Source organism: Cinclus cinclus, chromosome 2 (genome assembly GCF_963662255.1).
Source record: "Cinclus cinclus chromosome 2, bCinCin1.1, whole genome shotgun sequence".
In the NCBI taxonomy this organism is placed as follows: Eukaryota; Metazoa; Chordata; class Aves; order Passeriformes; family Cinclidae; genus Cinclus; species Cinclus cinclus.
In genome coordinates, this window is record NC_085047.1 from 37,666,398 (window position 1) to 37,687,065 (window position 20,668).

The following is a 20,668-nucleotide window of genomic DNA, read 5'->3' on the forward strand; positions in this document are numbered from 1 at the left end:
TTTAAGGGAGAGATTCTTTATAAAGACTTTCCATCACTTGTGGCTAAGGGAAAATTTAGTTCTAGAGCAGGGTCTTATACCCTGTGAAGAGTATAAGATGCTGCCCTATAACACAGTCCTGAATGGAAGGAAGGAAAGGAATAGCTGCAGATTAATAAGACTTAATGAGAAAAAAGATCCCAGAGATCCTGCATCAGAGGGCGGAAAGTCCATAAAGGTTTTATCTGCAGTTCATCCTGATAGAACAGGAAATGAAAAGTAGAGAATGAAAGGTACACTATAGAAGTGCAATTTGATGGCAGGAAAGACACTTATTTTCCCCTAGGCTCTTCAAAAATACCAGGGGAAAAAAAAACACAGCAAGGATGAGAAGTTTCAGATGGCTCAAATTCAGCTGAATTAAATTCAACCCTCAGTATTTACCTAGTATTTACTACTTGGAAAATATGACATGGAAACATGAGATGGAACCATAAGGCAGATATCAAACTGGAGTTGCCATACTGCCTGGTCTGTCAGACTTCATCAGTCAAGCTGTTATTCTCTAGTCCAAAGTGAAAACTCCTGAACCAGTCAACAAAACCAAAAGTATTTTGTTTTTTCTTCATGGGTTGTCTGCAGCAGCCGGTTTAATAGGTGTATCCAGCAGTACAGTCAAGGGCTGGAAGGGTATTCTTACAGCCTCTTAATAAATATGGAAACTAAGGCTATAAGTGTTTGGCTATACTGACTGCAGCCAGAGGTAGTATCCTGACTGCTCACACTCCTGTCTGTTTATGAGGCTGGTTGTGTGCTCCTGTTCCCTCGGCTTTTGTGATTTGTGAGCATTAGAGAAGGTACCAAATTAACACATGTGATATGGACAGCTTTGTTGCAAAGGAAATCTTTGCTGAAAGGTAGCAGTTGTAAAAACACCCTATGTCTCTAACCATGAAAACTGTTGATACTGATCTGCTCAAATAAGACTTCTTTTTACCTTTTTTTTTTTTTTTTTACTTAGAAATGAATGGAAAATATAGCATGATGATCTGCAATGGCCATCCTGGCCATCCTGAGACCACATAATGGCATCTCTCTCAGAGGATGAGTAATTAGCATTTTCCTAAACATCAGAAGAGGAACCTCCAAAGATTCCATGGCATTTATTTATGAAGTTTTAACTAAAATGAAAAAAAAAAAATTCCTACTGTTGAAAAGAATTTAGAACCTCCCCACACCTCCCCATAAAATCCCATAAAAAGGATTGCAGCATGTCTTTTTTGGCTTCCTGTTTGATTCAATCTGGTGACTTAATGTCTTTGCTGCAGTGTTTTGCTCATTTAGCTATCTGCTTCTGTCAGATGAAAAGGAAGGGTCTGTGCTCACTGGATATCACGAAATACATCTGAAAATTTTTCTATTAAAAATAGACTGGATTGTAAAGTCTTTTAAGACTAGAAGAGTGGGACTTCAATGCAGATAGGCATCTAGTGAAGATGTACAGACACGGTACTAATAAACTTCAAGGAAATAGCAGGGTACCATTGATTCTGAAAATTGTTAAATACTTTCTCTAGACATTTTAATCCCTTAAAAATGTGACTATTAGGTAAATGTTTGTAAAACACACATCTTCAAAAATTTTCTAATCATTTAGGGTGAGATAGTCTCACTTCATTTCAAGGGCTTAAAATTTAGATAAAACACTATTGGAGAGGAAAATTATCCACCTACACAGACCTAATAGAGATTAAAAAACTGTATTCTATAGAAGTCAATAATCATGTAAAGTGGGACAAGTATAACCAGTCTCTAATCTAACCTACAGAAATCACACGCAGATGACACATTATAGAACAGAGGCATGAAGAATAGACTAGTGCTTTATAGTTTGGCTTTTTCAAACTAAAAACCTTGAGTAAAAGGGATGTTCATAACTGGTAGATTTTGTTCCTGGGGTACTCAGGTCATCTGTTGTATATTGTATACTGACTATTCTGATAATGAAATCCATCTATACACAACTGGATAAACACAGCATAGCAAACAGTCAGGATAGTGTAGACAGTATATTACACAAGAGAGGACAATGGAAGAAAGAAATTCATTACTTGATAGCAAAGCAAGAGACAGGACAAGATTTATGAAAACCAGATTTTTTTTCATACAGAAATTGAAATAAATATAAAAACGTTCCAGTTAACTTTGCTGTTAGATTTTTGAACTTTTAAGGGAAAGTTTCAGGGTGAAAGAGAAGGAAAGAAAGAACCTCATTAATTTTTAATCTTTGCAAAAGTTGTCAGTGAAAGGAATTATGGATTCATTGTAATTATAATTTGTTAAATGTAAAACAAATCCATTTTTTAGACTTCTTTCTTAATTCCTTTATGGATAATTTAACAATTTGGATGATTTGATTAAACTGAATGATTTCAAGGGAAGTTCTTGGCCCTGAATACATTTGAAATAAATCAGACATTCTAAATTTAACATTCTGACTTTCCTATCTCTAGTTACTGGTTTGAATGATCAACACTTTATATTTGCTTTAAATTTGCAGTCTTATGTATTGTGCAGATGGATGTCTAAAAATAGTCAAATAACTATGTTCAACAGATGTGTAAGGAAGTTTTCAGAGAGAAGAATCCTTCAGTGGACACAGGAGAGCAGTTTTCTGCCACCAGTTCTGAGCAGAGGAGAAGGATCTCCTTTCTACGTGCTGGCAGTGCTCTTCCTAATGCCATCCAGGAGGTTTTTCATCACCTTTGCCCCCGGACTTGTTGGGGATTGTTTTTAAGGTACATTTCTCCCTCTAAACTTTTGCTCTTACATTGTATTTACTCTGACCTACTGCATTTATTGAAAGCAAACATGACATCTGTCTTCTTTCACTGTGCCACACCGAAGAAGTATTATCTCTTACAGTTCCTCAAGTGGCTTTTTAATTTTTCAAACCATTCCACAGTGCTTTTTCATGCCTGTTCCAGTTGTACTGTATTTTTGTAAACGTGGAAGATACTATGAAGTCTTCCAGATGAGACTGTAAGACAGGTACTGGATCAGACCAAAATTTTTGTTTTACTGTCTAAGTATTTTGTCTCAGCTGTAGCTTAGACAGTGATTCTATAAGCATAGCATTATTACATGTTTCCCGTTGGAGATATTATCAGCTCATTTTAAGAAAAGCAGAGCATAGTCATAGAACATAAACATTAATAAATTACTATGTGGATGTGTTTGCTTTGTGATATTTCTACTTAATTGCATGCTTACAGTGGAAGTCTTGTCATAGATGGCAAATACTGGAAGATATTTGTAAGATATTAATATATTTCAAAGATATTAATACTCAGCCAAACCAGCTAAAAATTAATCGGTGTGGTGATGGACAATTTTGCACATTGTAGTATTACATTTTCCCTTTTGAATTGCTACAACTGATTTTGTCTTCTTCAGTTTTCTGATTCTTCTTTGTTTTGGCAACATGTCTCAATTTTGATGTATCAAAATGATTTTTGATTCATTCACACTCATTTTTTTTGTACCATCTGCCTTAGTGAAAACAACAAACATGACCCCAAGACCCTTTGTCTACTTGCAGTATTTTCTCTCTCAACAAAACTAACAGTCATGAAGTCTTAACCTTTTTTTGTGATTTTTCAAAATGTTTATACTTCATTTCACTTCACAAAATTACAGAATGGGTCAGGTTGTAAGGGACTACAGTAAATCATCTGGTCCAACCCCTGTGGTGAAGCAGGGTCATCCTAAAGAACTAATACTACAACAGTTTATTTTTTTTTTCAGTGCCACTATACCATCTGCCTTGCAGAAATTCAGGTGATAGATGGAGTGTATTCACTTTTTCCAGAGGTTTATTTGTCTTCTCAAAGAAAGTTAGTAGGTGATTCCTGTGTAATCTACCTTCTGTACTTTGAGTTTTATTTAATTTTATTCCACTTTTGCTTATCTCTGTACACCTTGGAACAAATCTTGAAAGTTATTAATTATCTCCAGCACATCACCATTCCAAAATATACCATCTTTTTTATCAAGAAGCCTTCCTGTGACCCTCACAAATTCATTTACCAATTTCAGTCACATTCTGGAATGAAAAACTGCTCCTCTGAATCACTGGGTTCGTTAGCTACCTCTCAATGAACCTGAGCGAGCTGCTTTTCCAGACATGGTGTAAACAGTGATCTCTACCTTCTGTTCGTCCATACAGCTGCTTTGGGCAAACACAAAGAGGCCTTTTCTGTCATGTCCACCTGCTTGTTGATTCTATGGACGTATTCAGGTATGCTTTCACATGCTCTGAAAATTACTTTCTGACTCCTTATGAGCTTTCACACTAACAGTCGGTCTAGTCCTAACAACGGGTTCGAGTCCTGGCATAGTGCTAAAGACAACTTTCAGCCGAGGGTTAAAGTATGTCCTCAGTTTTGCTCCCATCTCAAATAGTTGAATTTCAGTTCCATATTCCAACAAACCAATGAGTAGCCCCATTTTCTCATATTTGGAAAAACTATTTTTATGGAAAGAGAGAGGAAAGTATTTGGCTCCCAAAACTGGGAGGTGTAATGGTGTGGTGCTGCTACTAACTTAAGCTCCATCCTGTTCAAGCAGGACTTTGGCTGTGACTAATAAACAAACTGATGTTGATTTCATGCCAGGATCAGTTGCAGAAGATTTGGGGTGACATTCAATACTTTTAATGTACTCTGTGACAAAATCAGCTGTTTTCATTTGTAATAATATATAAAAGTGTGATTAAAATACATCTATAGAGTTATGTATACAGAAAAATAGTTTTCTGTTGTTAAAATTTAAAGACCCTCAGGCTAAAGATTTTACACATGAAGTTTACCAAAACTGTAGAAAAACTACATCTTGACCTTCTGAAAAACTTCTACTAAATAAATCCATCTTTTACTTCCCGAGAAGGTATATAAAAGCAAAAAAAAAAAAAAATAATGACGACTCAGTCCTCCCTGATTGTGACATGAAGATCTTTCCTTCTAATTGTGACTTAATATTTTCCTATGTGTTTTAAATATCTAAGTGCTGCTTGTATAATTTAATTTCTTTAGGTAAACTTATGATTTATTGTATATCAACTGCTGTAGGCAGAGGTTAATAACTATTTAAACTTAAATTATATAAGGGCAACATCTGTTACTTAGTAACATAACTATATTCTGAAGTAGTTAACTGTTTTTCTAAGCTTTTTTGAGCAAATTACAAAGCTCATTACACTTAGAGTCACCCACATCCTACACAGAATCTGTGGTAGTACAAATTACACACACAAATGGACTTGGGGGCATTTTTGCCCTAAACTACTTCTGCTGGGGCTGATGTGCCTAGGAGAGGGCTGGTACCCACTTGAACTGCTGAGCCACAGCGCATTCCATCTTGATTCAGGATGCATCTGGACCTTGGAGCCTGCAAGACTGCAATTCTCACCAGAGATTCAGACAGGACTGCCTGAAAGGTTTAGCCTTGTAAGCAGAGAGGCAGAGGGACAAATAAGTAGGCAACAAGGAGATGGTGAAACAAAAGATATCTATATTACATTTAAGGCATGTGAAAACTAACAGACAAAGAAATGCAGTCAGCTGAAATAAAGGGACCAAGTAATCTAGAAGGGTCCCTGGAATAATGCAGTACCAGGAATTTGGTCAAAGGTGGAATAAACAAGGAACACTGTTGATTAAATAAGATATTAGGTCAGGTTCTAAGCTTCTTTAATAAAGCTTTCCTCTTCTGGGTATGAAACTGAGGATGGATAACACCTGTATATGTTTTGAAGCATTTCAGGTAAAGTCATATATCACTTGTTTCTTCTCTGTTGCAGCTGTTGGGAATGATGACACTGGGTACATGATGCTCAAGTGTGTGCATCACACACCCCAAACTCATTGCATAGATGAATTATGCACTATGATACAAAATGGTGCATTAAAAGGACACAAGACCTGAAATGAGGTGAGAATGAGGAAATTTGTATCACTGCAGATGAAAGAACTGGATATTGCATCCTGAGGGAAAGTATAAGCAGGAAGAGAATTAACACTCTGGGCCCTGATGTATAGGTTTTGATTAATTTTTAATCCTCTTCCCTTTGTGTATGTGTCACTCACAGATTATGGCATCTGACTCTTGCAGCAGCACCTGAGTGCAGAACTGCCAGTGGATGCTGAAGAGTTACAGAGTACTTGCTCAGTGTGGGCCACTTCTGCTACCATACCTCCTGTCTTCTGTTTGCTACTGACATTTCTTCAGAAATTTTCCTAAGTGTTTTTCTTCACAGCCTAGATTTAGACATTAATATACAAGATTGACATGGATAAGCACAAACAATTATTGAGAGATTGATGCAAGTTAACAGGGTCTCAGTTATACTTCTTATACTCAATAATATAATTTTTGTGGTTTGTTCTATCAGAAAATGCTGCTAAGTCAAAACTGTTTTTCCATATTACAACAAGTAGTAGAATTTAAGAAAATCCTTTTTGATGAGGCACTTTCTAGAAAAACTCCAATTCTTAATAATCAAATCTTTTAGAAACCAACACAAAATAACCTTTCCACTTGTGAAAAAAAATCTCAGAAGAAGTAACACTTCAGAATAATTTGTACACTACATTCAGCTGATTAGAGTCCATTATAATCAGGATGAACTGAGGGCAAAATGATTCCCTGAAATTTTTGGTCCTTAGCAAAATAATTTGTAGCATGTATAAATATTTAAGGATTAGACACATTTCATTATTTAGCACATCAAGGCTCTAATCTTCACTTTATACTTACAGTGAATTTAAATAGTAAAATAAAAAACTGAAACAAATATGTTCAACAGAACTATATTATGTCTTACAACTGAAAGTCATAAAGGTGCCTGGGTCTACAGAAACTGCACAAGGAAATTGATTCTGTGCCATAACCTAACACAAGGGCTCCCCACCACTCCTAAAAGATGATTTACTCTAGACCCAAGGTTGGGGCAAGCCCAGTCACAAATACAGGCTGGGTGAAGAATGGATTGAGAGCAATCCTGAGAAGAATTTGGGGGTGTTGGTTGATGAGATTCTCAGCATGAGTTGCCAACATGTGCTTGCAGGTCAGAAGGTACATCATATCCTGAGCTGCATAAAGCAAACATGGGCAGGAGGTCAAGGGAGGTGATTCTGCCCCTCTGCCCTTGTGAGACCCCACCTGCAGTGCTGTGTCCAGCTCAGGGACCACATTCAGAGAAAGGTTGTGCAGCTGCTGGAACAAGTCCAGAGGATTAGAAGGGCAGATTTACATGTGGAGATTCACCTCCCCTCACTGTATTCAGTGTCGGAAAATGGACATGGATGCATGGATCACTCAGAAGCTAAAAAATTCAGTAATGGTTACCTAAAAACATTATAACTGCATGGAGGAACCTAACTCCAAATAAAATTAGGCATATGTATAAAATTTTTCAAGGTCTGTGTTTGAATTTCAGAAATGGAGATGAGTGTCAAAATTTGGTTTAAATCATGTAAATGTTTAGAAATAAGTAACTGAATATATTCAAAATATTACATGTAGTTTCCCAAGCCCATACATACATATAAGATGTTGCAAAAATGAATTGTCATGTACATGAAACACTTTATAACATCTTCTTGAACCGTCAGGAATAAAAAACCCAAAGCAAATACCATATACAAATAGCCATAGGTATCAAGAGTTTTTGGGAAATAAATTCTAGAGTTGGACACAGATGATAGCAACTAAAAAGAAACAAATATATGTTAATTTTCATTGCTTTTTTTCTTGGAAAACAAAACTTACTTTTTGGATTAAAGCTACTGATAATTATGCAGCCATGTGGAAATATACTTATTCAATGTATTTTGTTTTTATGTGCTTGCCTACACTCTTTCCAAAGAGACTCTAGGCAAATTAATACACACATTCTTCATACTGAAACATACATAATTAAATCACTAGCCTGGGATCCTATCCAAAGATGTATGGTAAAAAGTTCCACCATAGAAAATCATAAAAATGCATTCAAAAACCCCTTTTTACTAGGGTGGGTGATAACTCTTCTGTATGAATCTACTCCTTCTTTCTTTTTTCACTTTAGACTATGCTCTGAGCATTCCTATGTACTTGGGACCATTCTGTTTTTATTTCGGTACATGTTTTACATAACATTCAGGAGAAAGAAATCTCTGAATTCCTGGTCTTGACCACAGCATTGACACTATGTGTCTATCAAATAGTGCTATATACTGAACTACATTTACTATTACTATGATGATTGTTGCAAAGTGACAGGTCTTTGCAGGGAAGATAAGAGAAAGATCATATAGATTAAATTTTAAAATTTAAATCAACTGTAAATTTTTTATCTACCTAAACCTTACAGACTGGAATTTGATGCAGATGCCTATATGGAAGTATCTATTTCACCTATTAGCAGGTGAGACATATGAAAAAGGCTAGCAGATGCAAAACAGGACTTAAGGATATCCACTTTTCCAGGGGCTGCTAGGGGCCAGGCAGAGTAAGATGTATCCTGGTTTCAGCTTAAATCACAACAGATGCAACTACTAAAACTGACCTCTTGGATTCCTTCTGTAAGTGATAAAATGATAAAGGAGTCTATTGTAGGGAAGGACAAATTTACCTCCAGAAAAATTTCTCTCTTTCTATTCATCATAGAGCAAAATTAATTTATCAGATTGGGTCACATATTCAAATTTTAGCTGGCTGAAATTAAGTAAAATTCTGTCTCAAGCATTCCCAGTGCTACATACTTTTTCTAAGGATCGGAAATGTTTTCATGTAATTCGAACAGTTCTAGTCTACAGAACATACACTTATTATTGTAGAAATGTGTTGACTAGACCTTTCCTCCTAACCTGTAAGTCTGTTAATCTTGATTTATACCGCAGATTTAGTCAAAGAATTGAACCAGCCATTGTCTATGGGTAAGGTTTTGGAAATCCTGTCCCAAACAGCAGTTCGTCAGCACCTACAGAGAAAATGTTTGGTATTGTCAGATTTTAAACCTGAGCACATGTTAAGTGGCCAAAAAAGATCCACATAATTAATATGTGGCAACCTCTGAAGCTTTTGAAAAACTTGAAATCATTCAACTTGAAGGACATATGCATGCATATACATAGCCCAATTCCTTTCTGTAAAATTTCTACCAAGTCCAAAAATTACTCATTTGTTTTGTTTGCCACTAGTTGATAATGAAATACTGTGGAGAAGGTCTTGGTAAGTCATTTCCACCTGCCTATGCTCCCTGTTGAAATATCATAAAAAAACAGCAGTTAAAAAACCAACCGATGCTGCAGCTCTTCTATATCGGTTCTTAAATAATCACAAGTTCAGCTGCAAAAATCCATTGTCATCAAATGGCATGTGTTATTGGCTTGCCATGAATACGAAAGTCATATCTTAAAAGTGATATCTTTGCCTGGACCTGTTTCAAGACCTGAGGATGGTTTTAAACTCACATTTCTACAAAATTCATGTGATGAGAGGTCTGTGGGAATTGTTAGTTTCAGCAATACCTAATTCACACCCTCAAGCATGCACAAGTGGGAAATTTATTTCAAGGCACATCTCCTTTTCTCTTTGAGTTAGAACATTTGTCTTGGTACAGGGCTTCCTGCTCACCACCAGTTAAGATTTTTGGGATCATTCATAATTATTTATTTTCTAGAAGTTACAGAAGAAAAATGTCTAATGAAAATTGAAATTATATTATATATATGTTTTAGATAGCCTTCGATGGTGTTTTTTAAAATCTGGTAGTGTAAAGATGAATCAGCACATATTGAGATTGTAAACAGAATGTGATCATTAGATTTAAGTGGTATAATGCATTTCAAGCCAGAAGTACAATTTGGCTGTTTAGGGTTGACATACAGATGGGCAAAAAACTCCCTTATTTGTCAATCTCCAGTGTATTTCTTTGATGGAACTGGGATGGTAGAAATGGCCTAGAGGCATTAGGGGAAATTTCAATTCCTCCCAGAGAATTTTTTTTCAGAGTATGTAAGCAGCTGATAATCTGATTTATTATCACAGCAGTTTTCTTGCTTGTTAGCATCCCTCTTTCATTTTTTCTTTCTATTCAGTTTAGGGTTTACATTTCTCCCACTATATAAGCTATTTCTTCTATCTTTCATTATATTATTACAGCAAGTCTTCCTCCACTTTTAGATATTTTTCCAGCCCTTACCCATTAATTTCATTTTCATCATATTGCATTTATCCTCAAACATCAGAAGCAATTATACCTACATATTCAGAGAATGAATACTAGCAACTTAATTTTCCTGTATACTGATATGTTGCATCTGATTTCCTCATTATGTTTCTTTTTGATTTTTCTCTAAGGGCTTTGAGAACAAAAATAAAAATGTAACCACTATTTAATGACATTTACACATATCTTATTAGTTTTATTTGTACTAGCTGAACTCACATTTTTAAGTTTGAAATTCATCTATAGAAGAAACACTATATTCTGTATAGAAATACTGTTATCTTACTAGCTATTATGGGCAATGTTTTGCAAGTGGCTATAGATCCATTGTCATAATTAATTGCAGAATGAAGGACAAACCCCCAAACCTGACATTTCTTTCAAATCAAAGAAGGCCAAACTGGTTTGAATGAACATTTTCAAGGGGGAAGGAAAAGAAAATGCCTCTTGGTTCTTTTGCAGAAACTGTCACATACATAACCCAGCTTATTTATTATTGATTTTCAAACATTTCAAAGTCTTCTGAGTAAACCATGGGCATTAAAAACAGTTGTTTTACTTACATAATTTGGACACTGAAGAGATATTTAGTATGAATTAAAATGGCAAGGTTTCATTTTTTGGATACGCAAAGTCAAGTTTTGATTTTAAGGCCTACCACAGAGTTTCTGCATGAGCAGGAACAAGTGACTTTGGCAAGAGTTATGCAGATGGATGTGGGCTCTTGTTTCTGCATTTGAAGGTGCTTAAACACACTCCAGGTTCAGACCATTAGAACTGGACTTGTGTGAATTACATTCTTCCTGAGAGATCACTTTCATGCAAATTGGAACTGGAGAATTTACCCATTCTGCGCACACAGCCCACAAGTTCATTTACAACAGTGCGATTGGTTATTAGGAAAGAAAAGTTAAGAAAAGTCCAACAACTAATTTCAGTTAATGCATGAAATACATTTTTCCTCATTAAAATTATAAGAAACCTTATTATTAGTTGGCTCAAAACATCCAGTCTCAGAGCCTAACATTAGCTGATTACGTTGATTGCATTTCCCTCTATAGAGAACAGAGGGGATGATTTATAGCAGGAACCACAGATTTCCAACACAAATGTTAAATAGACATCATTAATGCTATGTACTGTATCTTCCAAACTTCTTGGCTCATATTGATCTTGAAAAATCTGTTTAGAGCTCATCACCTTCTTTTTTTTTTTCTTTTTTTCCCAGGAGAACCCTATGAATAGAACTGAACGTAAATTGCATTTTAGTCATGGGAAGGAGCATACCCATACAATAGCAATTTCAGAGTTATTGAACCCATGTGTCCAACATAGAGGATGAAAGACTCTGCCCCACCCAAAACACTTTTCTCTCAGATGTTCCAGAACCCAACACATCAGACATTGTCTCCCACACAAAAAGGCAACACCTGAAAGGTGTTGGGACCTTATGAAAGGGACATCTGAAAAATGCCTGCAAGTTCTAGGACTGGAAAACCATGGCACAAAAACCCCCTCTGGTTTACATAAAATTGTACAACTTTTCCCTTCCTGTTAACATCTCAATGACCCTGCACAATCCACAGCCAGCCAAGAGTTTTGGTTAAGAATAAACACAGTTCATCTCCCTTACAATAATACATCATGTCTGCATAAAGCACTTGGGTATTTTTAACCTATTGTCTCTCCTTCCTTGGGCTTTTCAGCCTACTTGAAGCTCCTCTGTGTTGTATGCTCCTTGGCATGCCAGCAGTTCAGCTGCCATAATAAAATGCACAATTTTAAAGAGCTTGTTTTTAAATTAGTGTCATCATGAGATATTCATTTGTAAAATGCTTATTTAACATCTCACATAGATTTCCATGATAATTCCCAATTACTTTATTTATTTTTCCTGCAGGATGGTAAAGTAATAAGAGAGATGATGCAGATAAACACAAAATCAAAGGGAAAAATGTCAAAAGTGAGGAAAAGCATAGAACACACACATATCTCTACTGTCCAAGAATAGCACAGTTGCCAGGATTACAAAATAGAGAATCGTTTTTATAGTAGAGCAAAAGGTCTGATTGTTCCAATAAAATCTGTCTCTTAGGATCTGCAGTCCAGGATCTTTTTAAATGTGGAATGTCTTGTCTCATTAAGATTTGAAAATGTCCCTATTTTCCAACCAGAATCATAGAAATATTTGTGTTGGGAAAGACTCTTAAAATCATTGAATTCAACGATTAACACTGGACTGCCAACTCCACCACAGAAATGTGTCCACTCTACCACCACATTTACATGTCTTTTAAATCCTTCCACCACTTCCCAGGGCAGGGTGTTCCAATACCTGACAACCCTTTCTGTGAAGAAATATTTCCTAATATCTAATCTAAAACTTCCTGGTACAGCTGAGGGTTTGGTTGATAGAAGTATGCATATTAAATGTGAGCTTTTTGAATATAATGATCTTCTTGAACTAAATCATGAGTAAATTATGGTTTATAATCTTGACCTACTTTCATCTGGGATGCAGTTAATTTCCTTCTCAATAGCTGATACAGTGTTGCGGTTCAGATTTTGTATGAGAATAATGTTGAAACACCCTGATGTTTTGATTTTTGCTCAGTAGAAGTCTTTCAAAACAATATTTCAGGTGAAATTTCTCTCTATATAGAAATGGAATGATTTTGTTATGCACATCCTTTTGCAGTGGATAATAATCTCTGGATTAGTGTTGCTGAACATAAAGCTGGATGGAGGAATAACAGTAAAAAATCACAGACCAGCTGTTAACAAAAGCCCAGTAATGAACAGTGTAAATTAAATTAGTTTGTTCAAAATAGTAACTGGCAGAGTTATCTACTCTCAATATATTTTTTAACATTGAATTTGAACTGGGAATGAATGACAATTTCCTCTTATACACTCAGTATTAATCTGGTGTGAGACTTTAAGGCACAGTAATTAGTTAGTCTTCCCAACCAAACCCTTCAAGAGAACATCATATAGCAAAGACAGACCGAATGGATGGTGCAAAATCTGGAACTATCTCATAAACCAGAGTTTTTAATTTCTTAAGCATATTTTTAAGTAAAGAGCGTGACAAATCCAGGAAAATCAGGTTTATATGTGTGCAAATAATTTAATTCAAGGTAAAGATAATTCGAGGCTCTAGAGAATTTTTCTTAATCAGCATTAACTCAAGAACAGAACTTGCTTCAAATGCAGAAGGAAAGCATTTATTAAGATTCCATTCAACTGATTTTTCCAATAACCATATCCACTGGAATACAAAATTCAATTTAGAAAACAATTTGCTGTATCTTAATTAAATATCACAGACCATTTAAACATTTTTTTCTCAGATCTATTAGCAAGATAGCCAATTAAGACACTAATTCTGAAATAAAAGGCAAATTATACCCTGTGATTTACACAATGTCTCAGAGTTTAGGAGTTGTTTATGTGAGGACTGGCTGGAAACAATCTCTAATTTAAATGACTGATTTACCTGTTTTATCCTAAATGCTTAACCTCTTCCTGTCTTTTTAAGTATGTAAGACAGGATTTGCCTGTAAAAGGCTCAGACTGTGAGTAAATGGACTCAAATAAAACCCGAAACCTACAGCTGGAAGCTATAGCTATATCTAGTAGCTATTGGCTACTGTTAACTAGGAGCAGAATCTATCATTGATATTTCTTTAGAATTTAAAATCCATAGACACAATCCAGGAGACTGGGGTGTTAAGACCTCTGCAGGAATAGGTTACATAAAATACTCAGAAATAAAATCAGACAAAAGAGTAAAAACAACACAAAAATATATAAATATAGGAGAAAAAAAAAATCGACAGTATCATGAGGTAATACGATATTGTCTTTCTGCTCACAATTGCCATGTCTTTAGAAGGAGTATAGAGTATATAATATCTAAACTGATATGTAAAGGAGGATGAGAGATTTATGAACCTCGAGAGGAAGCATGAGACTTCTTTAATTTCATATGTAGCTCTTCCCCCTTAGAGCACTCTGAACCATCTGTTCTCAAAATCTTGCCTACTGTTTTTTCCCCCTACAAATGATGTACAAAAAGATCCCCAAAATAATCTGCTTGTAAGAGATCTGGGTTTGTACTGGTGTCACATCCATTGCAGGCCAGTGCCTTACATTGCTCTCTACAGAAAAACATCTCACCACAGAAACTTTCTTCACTGCCAGGCCAACAGTCCTAGCTACTGACCAAACACTCAAACCCAAGAGAGCACACAGTACATCAAGGTCCTGGAAAACAGCTTCACACCCTACAGGAACTCAGGTTATCACTGGACAATGATATCATTGTTTTATACCCCATCTATGTCAAGAAGTCTTCTTGCAAGTTCCCTGGGGTTTTTTTTTGTTTGTTTGTTTGTTTGTTTTTTTCTTTTGCCTCTGCCTCAAAGCCTAGAGATTAGCCCACAGGGGAAGGAGAACATTTTTGTAAGAATGAATATTTTTTTGGAACACTGTCACTCCACAACTTCCCACACTCTACACATGGTTCTTGCTGGATGGCAGAAATATAAAACATTGCTCTACCGAATAAGGATGACTCAAACCCTAACAAAAGTCCTCAGCTGGCAAAACTAGTTAGTGTTTGTTTGTTTGTTCATTTGTTTTATTTTTCATTGGCTTAAAACTGATTTTGATAACAAATTGGAAACAAATCTACTGAAAAGTAAGGCATGCTCCAAGATCCTTGGGATCTCTGAAGTGCAGAACCAAATGTAAAGAGACTTTATCTCCTCAGCTATCCTTGCCCAATACAGAAGCTCTCAGCCATTATCTTGGAATCTCTGATAGAAAATTAAAAGGATAGAAAAAAATTCCTACACTTTTCTTTTTATTCCTTTGTAAACACTTCCATTTCATACTGCATTTTTCTTAATTAAATTGTGTAGTACTGCTACAGGCAAGGATACACTTCAAATGGTCAGGTAGAATTAAGGATTTTTGTTTCAGTTGGAAAGACTTTAGAGTTCCCGCTTCTAAAAGAAGCTATCACTTTCATTTTACTCAATGGAAGTAATATACTGAATAACAACTTTCTTATAGTTACTCACGACAATTACCACTGCAGTTAGAAACAGGTCTTTTTCACAAAGAAACAAAACAAAACAAAAAAACTCAAACAAAAACTTGAAGCAAAACCTCAAAGCCTGTTCTCCTTAGACCTTGCTTTTTTGAAACAGATAATCTGAATTGCTCTACCCTTATTCAAAATCAGCAGTTCCTGAAGTCCTTATTCACAAAAGCATCTCAGAGGGCTAAATTTAGCACTGTTGTACATAAATCCCACACAAAATTATCTACAGTTTGGAGTCTGGAGTAGATAAGGGCCAGCATATTTTTTGAAAACAATGCTTATATGCTTCTAAATTTGGATACTGCTCCAGATAGTTGACAATTTCTTGTATTTAGGACAGAAGAAGATAGCAAATATCCTATGACACCAGATTCAGCTAGAGATAGTGGAGATGGCATTTGTTCCAATCTGCTCTAAGCAAATGACAAGTAGGCTCTTCGACCAAAGGTAGTGATCAAGAGAGTCATTGTACAAGCCCTTTGATAGAATATGACTTCTCTGAGCTACTTGAAATATGCACATTCCAAACAAGGTCTTATTTTGCTTGATTAACTGTGGAGAGAATTCGATGCCTACATGGAAGTGTCTAAATTACAGACATCTAAAAATGTTTAGGTGAATCTCACCTTGAGGACTGTGGTCCATTTGAGCGTCAGTCCAGAAAAGGACTCAGTCAGTCCATGGAGGTCCTTTCAGATAAAATGTGTTTGAAAAGAAGTGTGGAGACAATTGCCATGTATCAGAGAAAAAATTAAGAAATTCCCATCTGAAAATACCAAAATGTAGGCTGATGTCAAAGAGTAAGGGCAGAGACAAAGCCCCAGTTTTTGCCTGTTTGCTTTCCCCTTTGCCCAAGGGGGAAGGGCAGCTGTGTAACAGAGGATGATTTCCTACCAGCTGCACAGACTCAGTCTCCCAGCTGCCAAGACAGTCTTTGGAAGTTTTCCTGGGGGTCTTACCACGACTTCTGGTTTCACTGGCTCCATTTTACTTCTGTTCCTGTAGGGCTCATGCTTGGGACAACAATAGGTCATCATTCTAATAATGACTGAAAAGGCAGTGAGTTACATTAATTGACTCCCAGTATACTCAATTTTGTTTTCACAACTTCATTTTTCCTGTCTTTTTTAGGATCCACTTGTTGAGTAAAGGGAAGATGTAAAAATCCCTTTAGGTTCACATGGATAACTTACTTCTCTGCTTAGGAGCCCAGGATATTTTCCTTTTGGTTGAACACACTTTGTTCAACACACAAGTGACTTTTCCTTTCTTCCTTAGGAAAGGAAACACTGATATCATTGAGCTAAGATAAAGGATTATCTATATATAGCCCTTAGGACAATATGCACATCAGCACATTGGCTCAGGAAGAAAAGGTGATAGTTAACAAACTTTGTTTTGAGGAGTTCTGTTTCAGGTACACCCAGAGGCTATGTCAGCAATTCTTAACACAGAGCTACTGGAAAGGGACAGCTTCAGGCTGTATATGCACACGTTTCAAACTGCAGTGAACAAAAGGGGTAGTATAGATCAAAGATTTGTGTGCCAGCTTTCCCTTACACATTGCTGCTAAGAGTGGCTAGGCACTTGTGTTTTCCTGGCATGTCATGAGAATGATGCATGTCTTTGCAGAGTTTGTACTGCTATGACACAGCTGACATTACTTCCTATCTTTAGATATGCACAGGTATAGGAGAGGCCATGAGTCTGTGCTTCACATGCTTCATGTCCTGAAAACCATTTTCATTTTTTTTGCCCTGCTGACTAAATCTGCTGGCTATAACTGCACAATGCTACTCACCTGCCTAGCAGCAAAAACTCTCCAGCAAGTCCCAGGCGCCTCATAGCCATCAAGAGGCCTCTCACAGTCATGCCTTCACAGAAGCAGGCAACCACTCTTGCCTTGGGCAGGTGGCTCCGAAGCTTTCGCAGCAGCTTGTCAAAGCTCTGCTCGCCAGCATTGCTGTAGATCTTGTAGGAGTGTGCAATGCAGATCCCTTCCTTGGCTGCCATATCTTTGAAAGCTTCCATTCCACTTTCACCATAGTTTCCTAAATACAAACAGAAACACAAATGCATATATTAAAATCTGCAGCAGCTTTTCTTCCTTTGGAAATATCAGGTATTTTAAATGTGTTGCATATGAGAGATCGCTGTGCCAATCTTAACAATATCACTTTAACCTTTTAATGAATCAATTTTTCAAGACAAGGTCAACAAACTTTCCTAGAAAATTCACTACTCTTCAAGAAACTGCATGTCTGCTTAAATCAAAGTCTGTTGTGTACCTCACTACCTGTGATGATCTGGTCCACAATGTGTACAACAATGTATATACAAATGGCTATCTCTTCTGATTCTCTTAAACTGACTAAATGTGGCCAAATTCTCAAATGCTCTGTGATTTACTTCAGTAAATTATAAAATATATGTTGAGAATCAATTTTTAGGTGTAATATTTTAAATAAATGTAAAAAGAAAAAAGCTCATAACATCACCTAATTCATAATGCAATCTGAAAAGCAAGGGTTTTTTTAGTTAAATTGAAAAGTAAAATTTATTTTGTTGAAGGAAAAACTTTTACTGGAGAATGAATAACAAAATTGAGGATTGCCATTACAAAGATTGCTAGATCACATATGAACTCAATGTGCTTTAATATTTTTTCAGTTTGTTTTTTTTTTCTGTTCATTTGTTCTGAATTGAATTTCTACCAGTGAGAAAAACTTCCTATTTTCTTTCAATATCTTCTTCCTCTGTGGGGATAAACTGGCAATAGATAGTAACAGACGCTTTTTCCTTTATTCTTTCTCACTACAGAAACTTTCTTCTCATGCCTACATAAAATCACAGTGCTTAAACAGTAGATGTACTGATACCACTGATAGTTATCCTGACTAGGATTGTGTGTCTGGTACCCTGTGCTCCTTCATCTGGCTGTTGAAATCTGTTTCATGTCTCATCTAAATAAGAAGACCTCTGAGACAGGAAATATTTCTCAAAAGTAATGTCTAAAACCTTCAGTAATATTCCACAGAAATACAATCAGTTAATTAATTAATAAAACTGTGAGTGTAAAGTGATGATGTTGCAAGAAACCACTGATCATTCAAAAATTTGCTAGCTTGCAAATGGAAGAATCTGTAAGAAAAACCCTCTCTCCTTCCAGCAGAATTACAAGTACATAGGAGCACTGACAGTGAAAATGTATGTGAAGTATTGAGGAGCAGAGACTTGGATTTGGACTGTCGTCTGTTTTTTTGTTTTGGGGTTTTTTTATTGTTTTTGTTTTTGTTTTTGTTTTTTTTTCCTTTAGATTTGGACACTGGAGCCATCAGGCATTCACCTTGCCCACCTGGGGAGTTGTCCCTATCAGTCTGGTGCTACAGCTCAGAGGCTTTGTTACACTCAGCACTGAATATGAATGTAAAAACAGTGTTCAGTTTTAGGATCTTACCATCCTAATAGTCAAAAGAGGAAAAGAACAAGAAGGCAGGAAGTAACATTATCTTCCTTTCACATCAGGAATGAATCACTGAGACCCTGAGACCATTATATTTACAAATTGCACCCAACAAGAATGGCAACCTGAATGCAGGTCTCTCTGCCTAAAGGGACTTTCATTTTCTTCCTTGCTGTGATTAGGCCTGATGGAAACCACATTACCATGCAAACTGTGCCTGGACAAAATGTCATTTAAACTCAGTTGTTGCAGTGCTTTCTGAGCGTAGTAAATCAGGAGTCCAGTGCTTACCCCTGTGTCATGCCCTTAGGGCAAACTGTGTTTCCTGTGGTACATGAGCATCAAGTGATTCCCATACAATGCTGCAACAGTTCAGCTAGAGGTCGAAGCCATGGTGTCTCATGAAATATGTATTATAGCTTCCAGTCAGTCTGAAGGAAAAATGGGGGTCAGTCATATTTAACTCCCAGCAGACTCAGAGGCCTTAAAAACATAAAATTAGGCCATCTGACAGGAAATAAACTACTTTGCCTAAATTTACTCTCATTTAGATCATTCTGGATCAACCTTAAATGTTCTATTTCACTTTTTCTAAAGAAAATTAAAAGGAAACATTGTCAGTCCTTGCCATAGAAGATGAAAGTTTGAGGAAAAACCGTATATCTCAATGTGCTGTTTTTGGCTTTGGTAGAGTTAAATTTTCTTTGCAGTGGTTAGTACAGTGCTATGTTTTGGATTTGTGCAGAACACAGGATTGATAATATGGATTTTTTTGTTGTTGCTGCTGAACATGGCTTATGTAGAGACAAGGCCTTTTCTACTTTTCATGCTCTCATGCTGGTGAGGGAGTTCGGGGTGCATGGGAGGCTGGGAAGAGACATGGCTGAGACAGATGCCCCCAGCTGATCAAAGGGATATTCCAGACCATATGGCAGCATGCTCAGTACATAAAGTTCATGGAAGAAGGAGAAAGGGAGGTGTTTGGAGTGATGGTGTTTGTCTTCCCAAGTCACCACTGCATGTGATGGGACCCTGGCTCTCCTGGAGGCAGCTGAACACCTCATGCAAGTGATTTAATTTCTTGTTTGTTTTGTTTGTGTGCATGGCTCTTGCTTTACCTCTTAAACTGTCTTTATCTCAAACCACAGGTTCTTTAGTTTTTACCTTTCTGAGTCTCTCCCCAGTCCTGCTGGTAGGGGAGTGAGTGAGTGTCTGCCTGGTGCTTTGTTGCTGGCTGGGGTTAAATTATGGCACTCAAACGCATTGAAATTCTGGAGATCTCATCCTCTGTTAAAACACTCTTAGTGGGAAATTCCCAACCAGGTCTAGTTGACTTACAGAACTGCATATCATATCTTCTATGTTCCAAATACTGCAGTATTTGTTACAAAAGTGTTAGAAGCATTCATTCTGTTATCCTGAGGCTTGGTATAAAGTTGAGAATTGGTTTAATTGAAGTACTGAAAAACAGCAGGCCCTTTAGAGGGCACAAAGTGCATTAAATCTTTTCCAATCAAATAAAGTCTGCTTGAGCACAAGCACCATGGTTTCATCAAGCATCAAGACATGGAGATTTGATGAAACCATACAAAAAGTTATGTGTCATCCAAAATCATAGGAAACACATTAAACTACCAAGGGTACTTAGGAAAATGTTATGTTCTTAACATTTGGAAGAAAATACATCCAGGCAGTCCAAATCTGAGAGTCACTAAGGTTTCCAGCTGGGAAAACTACAGCTCTGTGACATGAGCTCTAGGGAGATTTGATGAAAACAGAAAGCAGCTTTGCTTCAAGACACTCATACAAATACACCAGTGGTGATGTTGCCTTGCTGGTT

The 20,668-nt window shown here is 36.6% G+C and overlaps 1 protein-coding gene across 3 annotated transcripts in view; it reads right to left on the reverse strand.

Annotated features, from left to right (window-relative positions):
• Positions 1–20,668, reverse strand: part of GRM5 (glutamate metabotropic receptor 5) — a 218,964-nt gene that overhangs the window by 100,914 nt on the left and 97,382 nt on the right. For all 3 annotated transcript variants that reach the window (XM_062487536.1, XM_062487535.1, XM_062487534.1), the window contains exon 2: positions 17,167–17,416. In XM_062487536.1, coding sequence (XP_062343520.1) covers positions 17,167–17,416 — 250 coding nt within the window. The remainder of the gene's footprint in view (positions 1–17,166; positions 17,417–20,668) is intronic.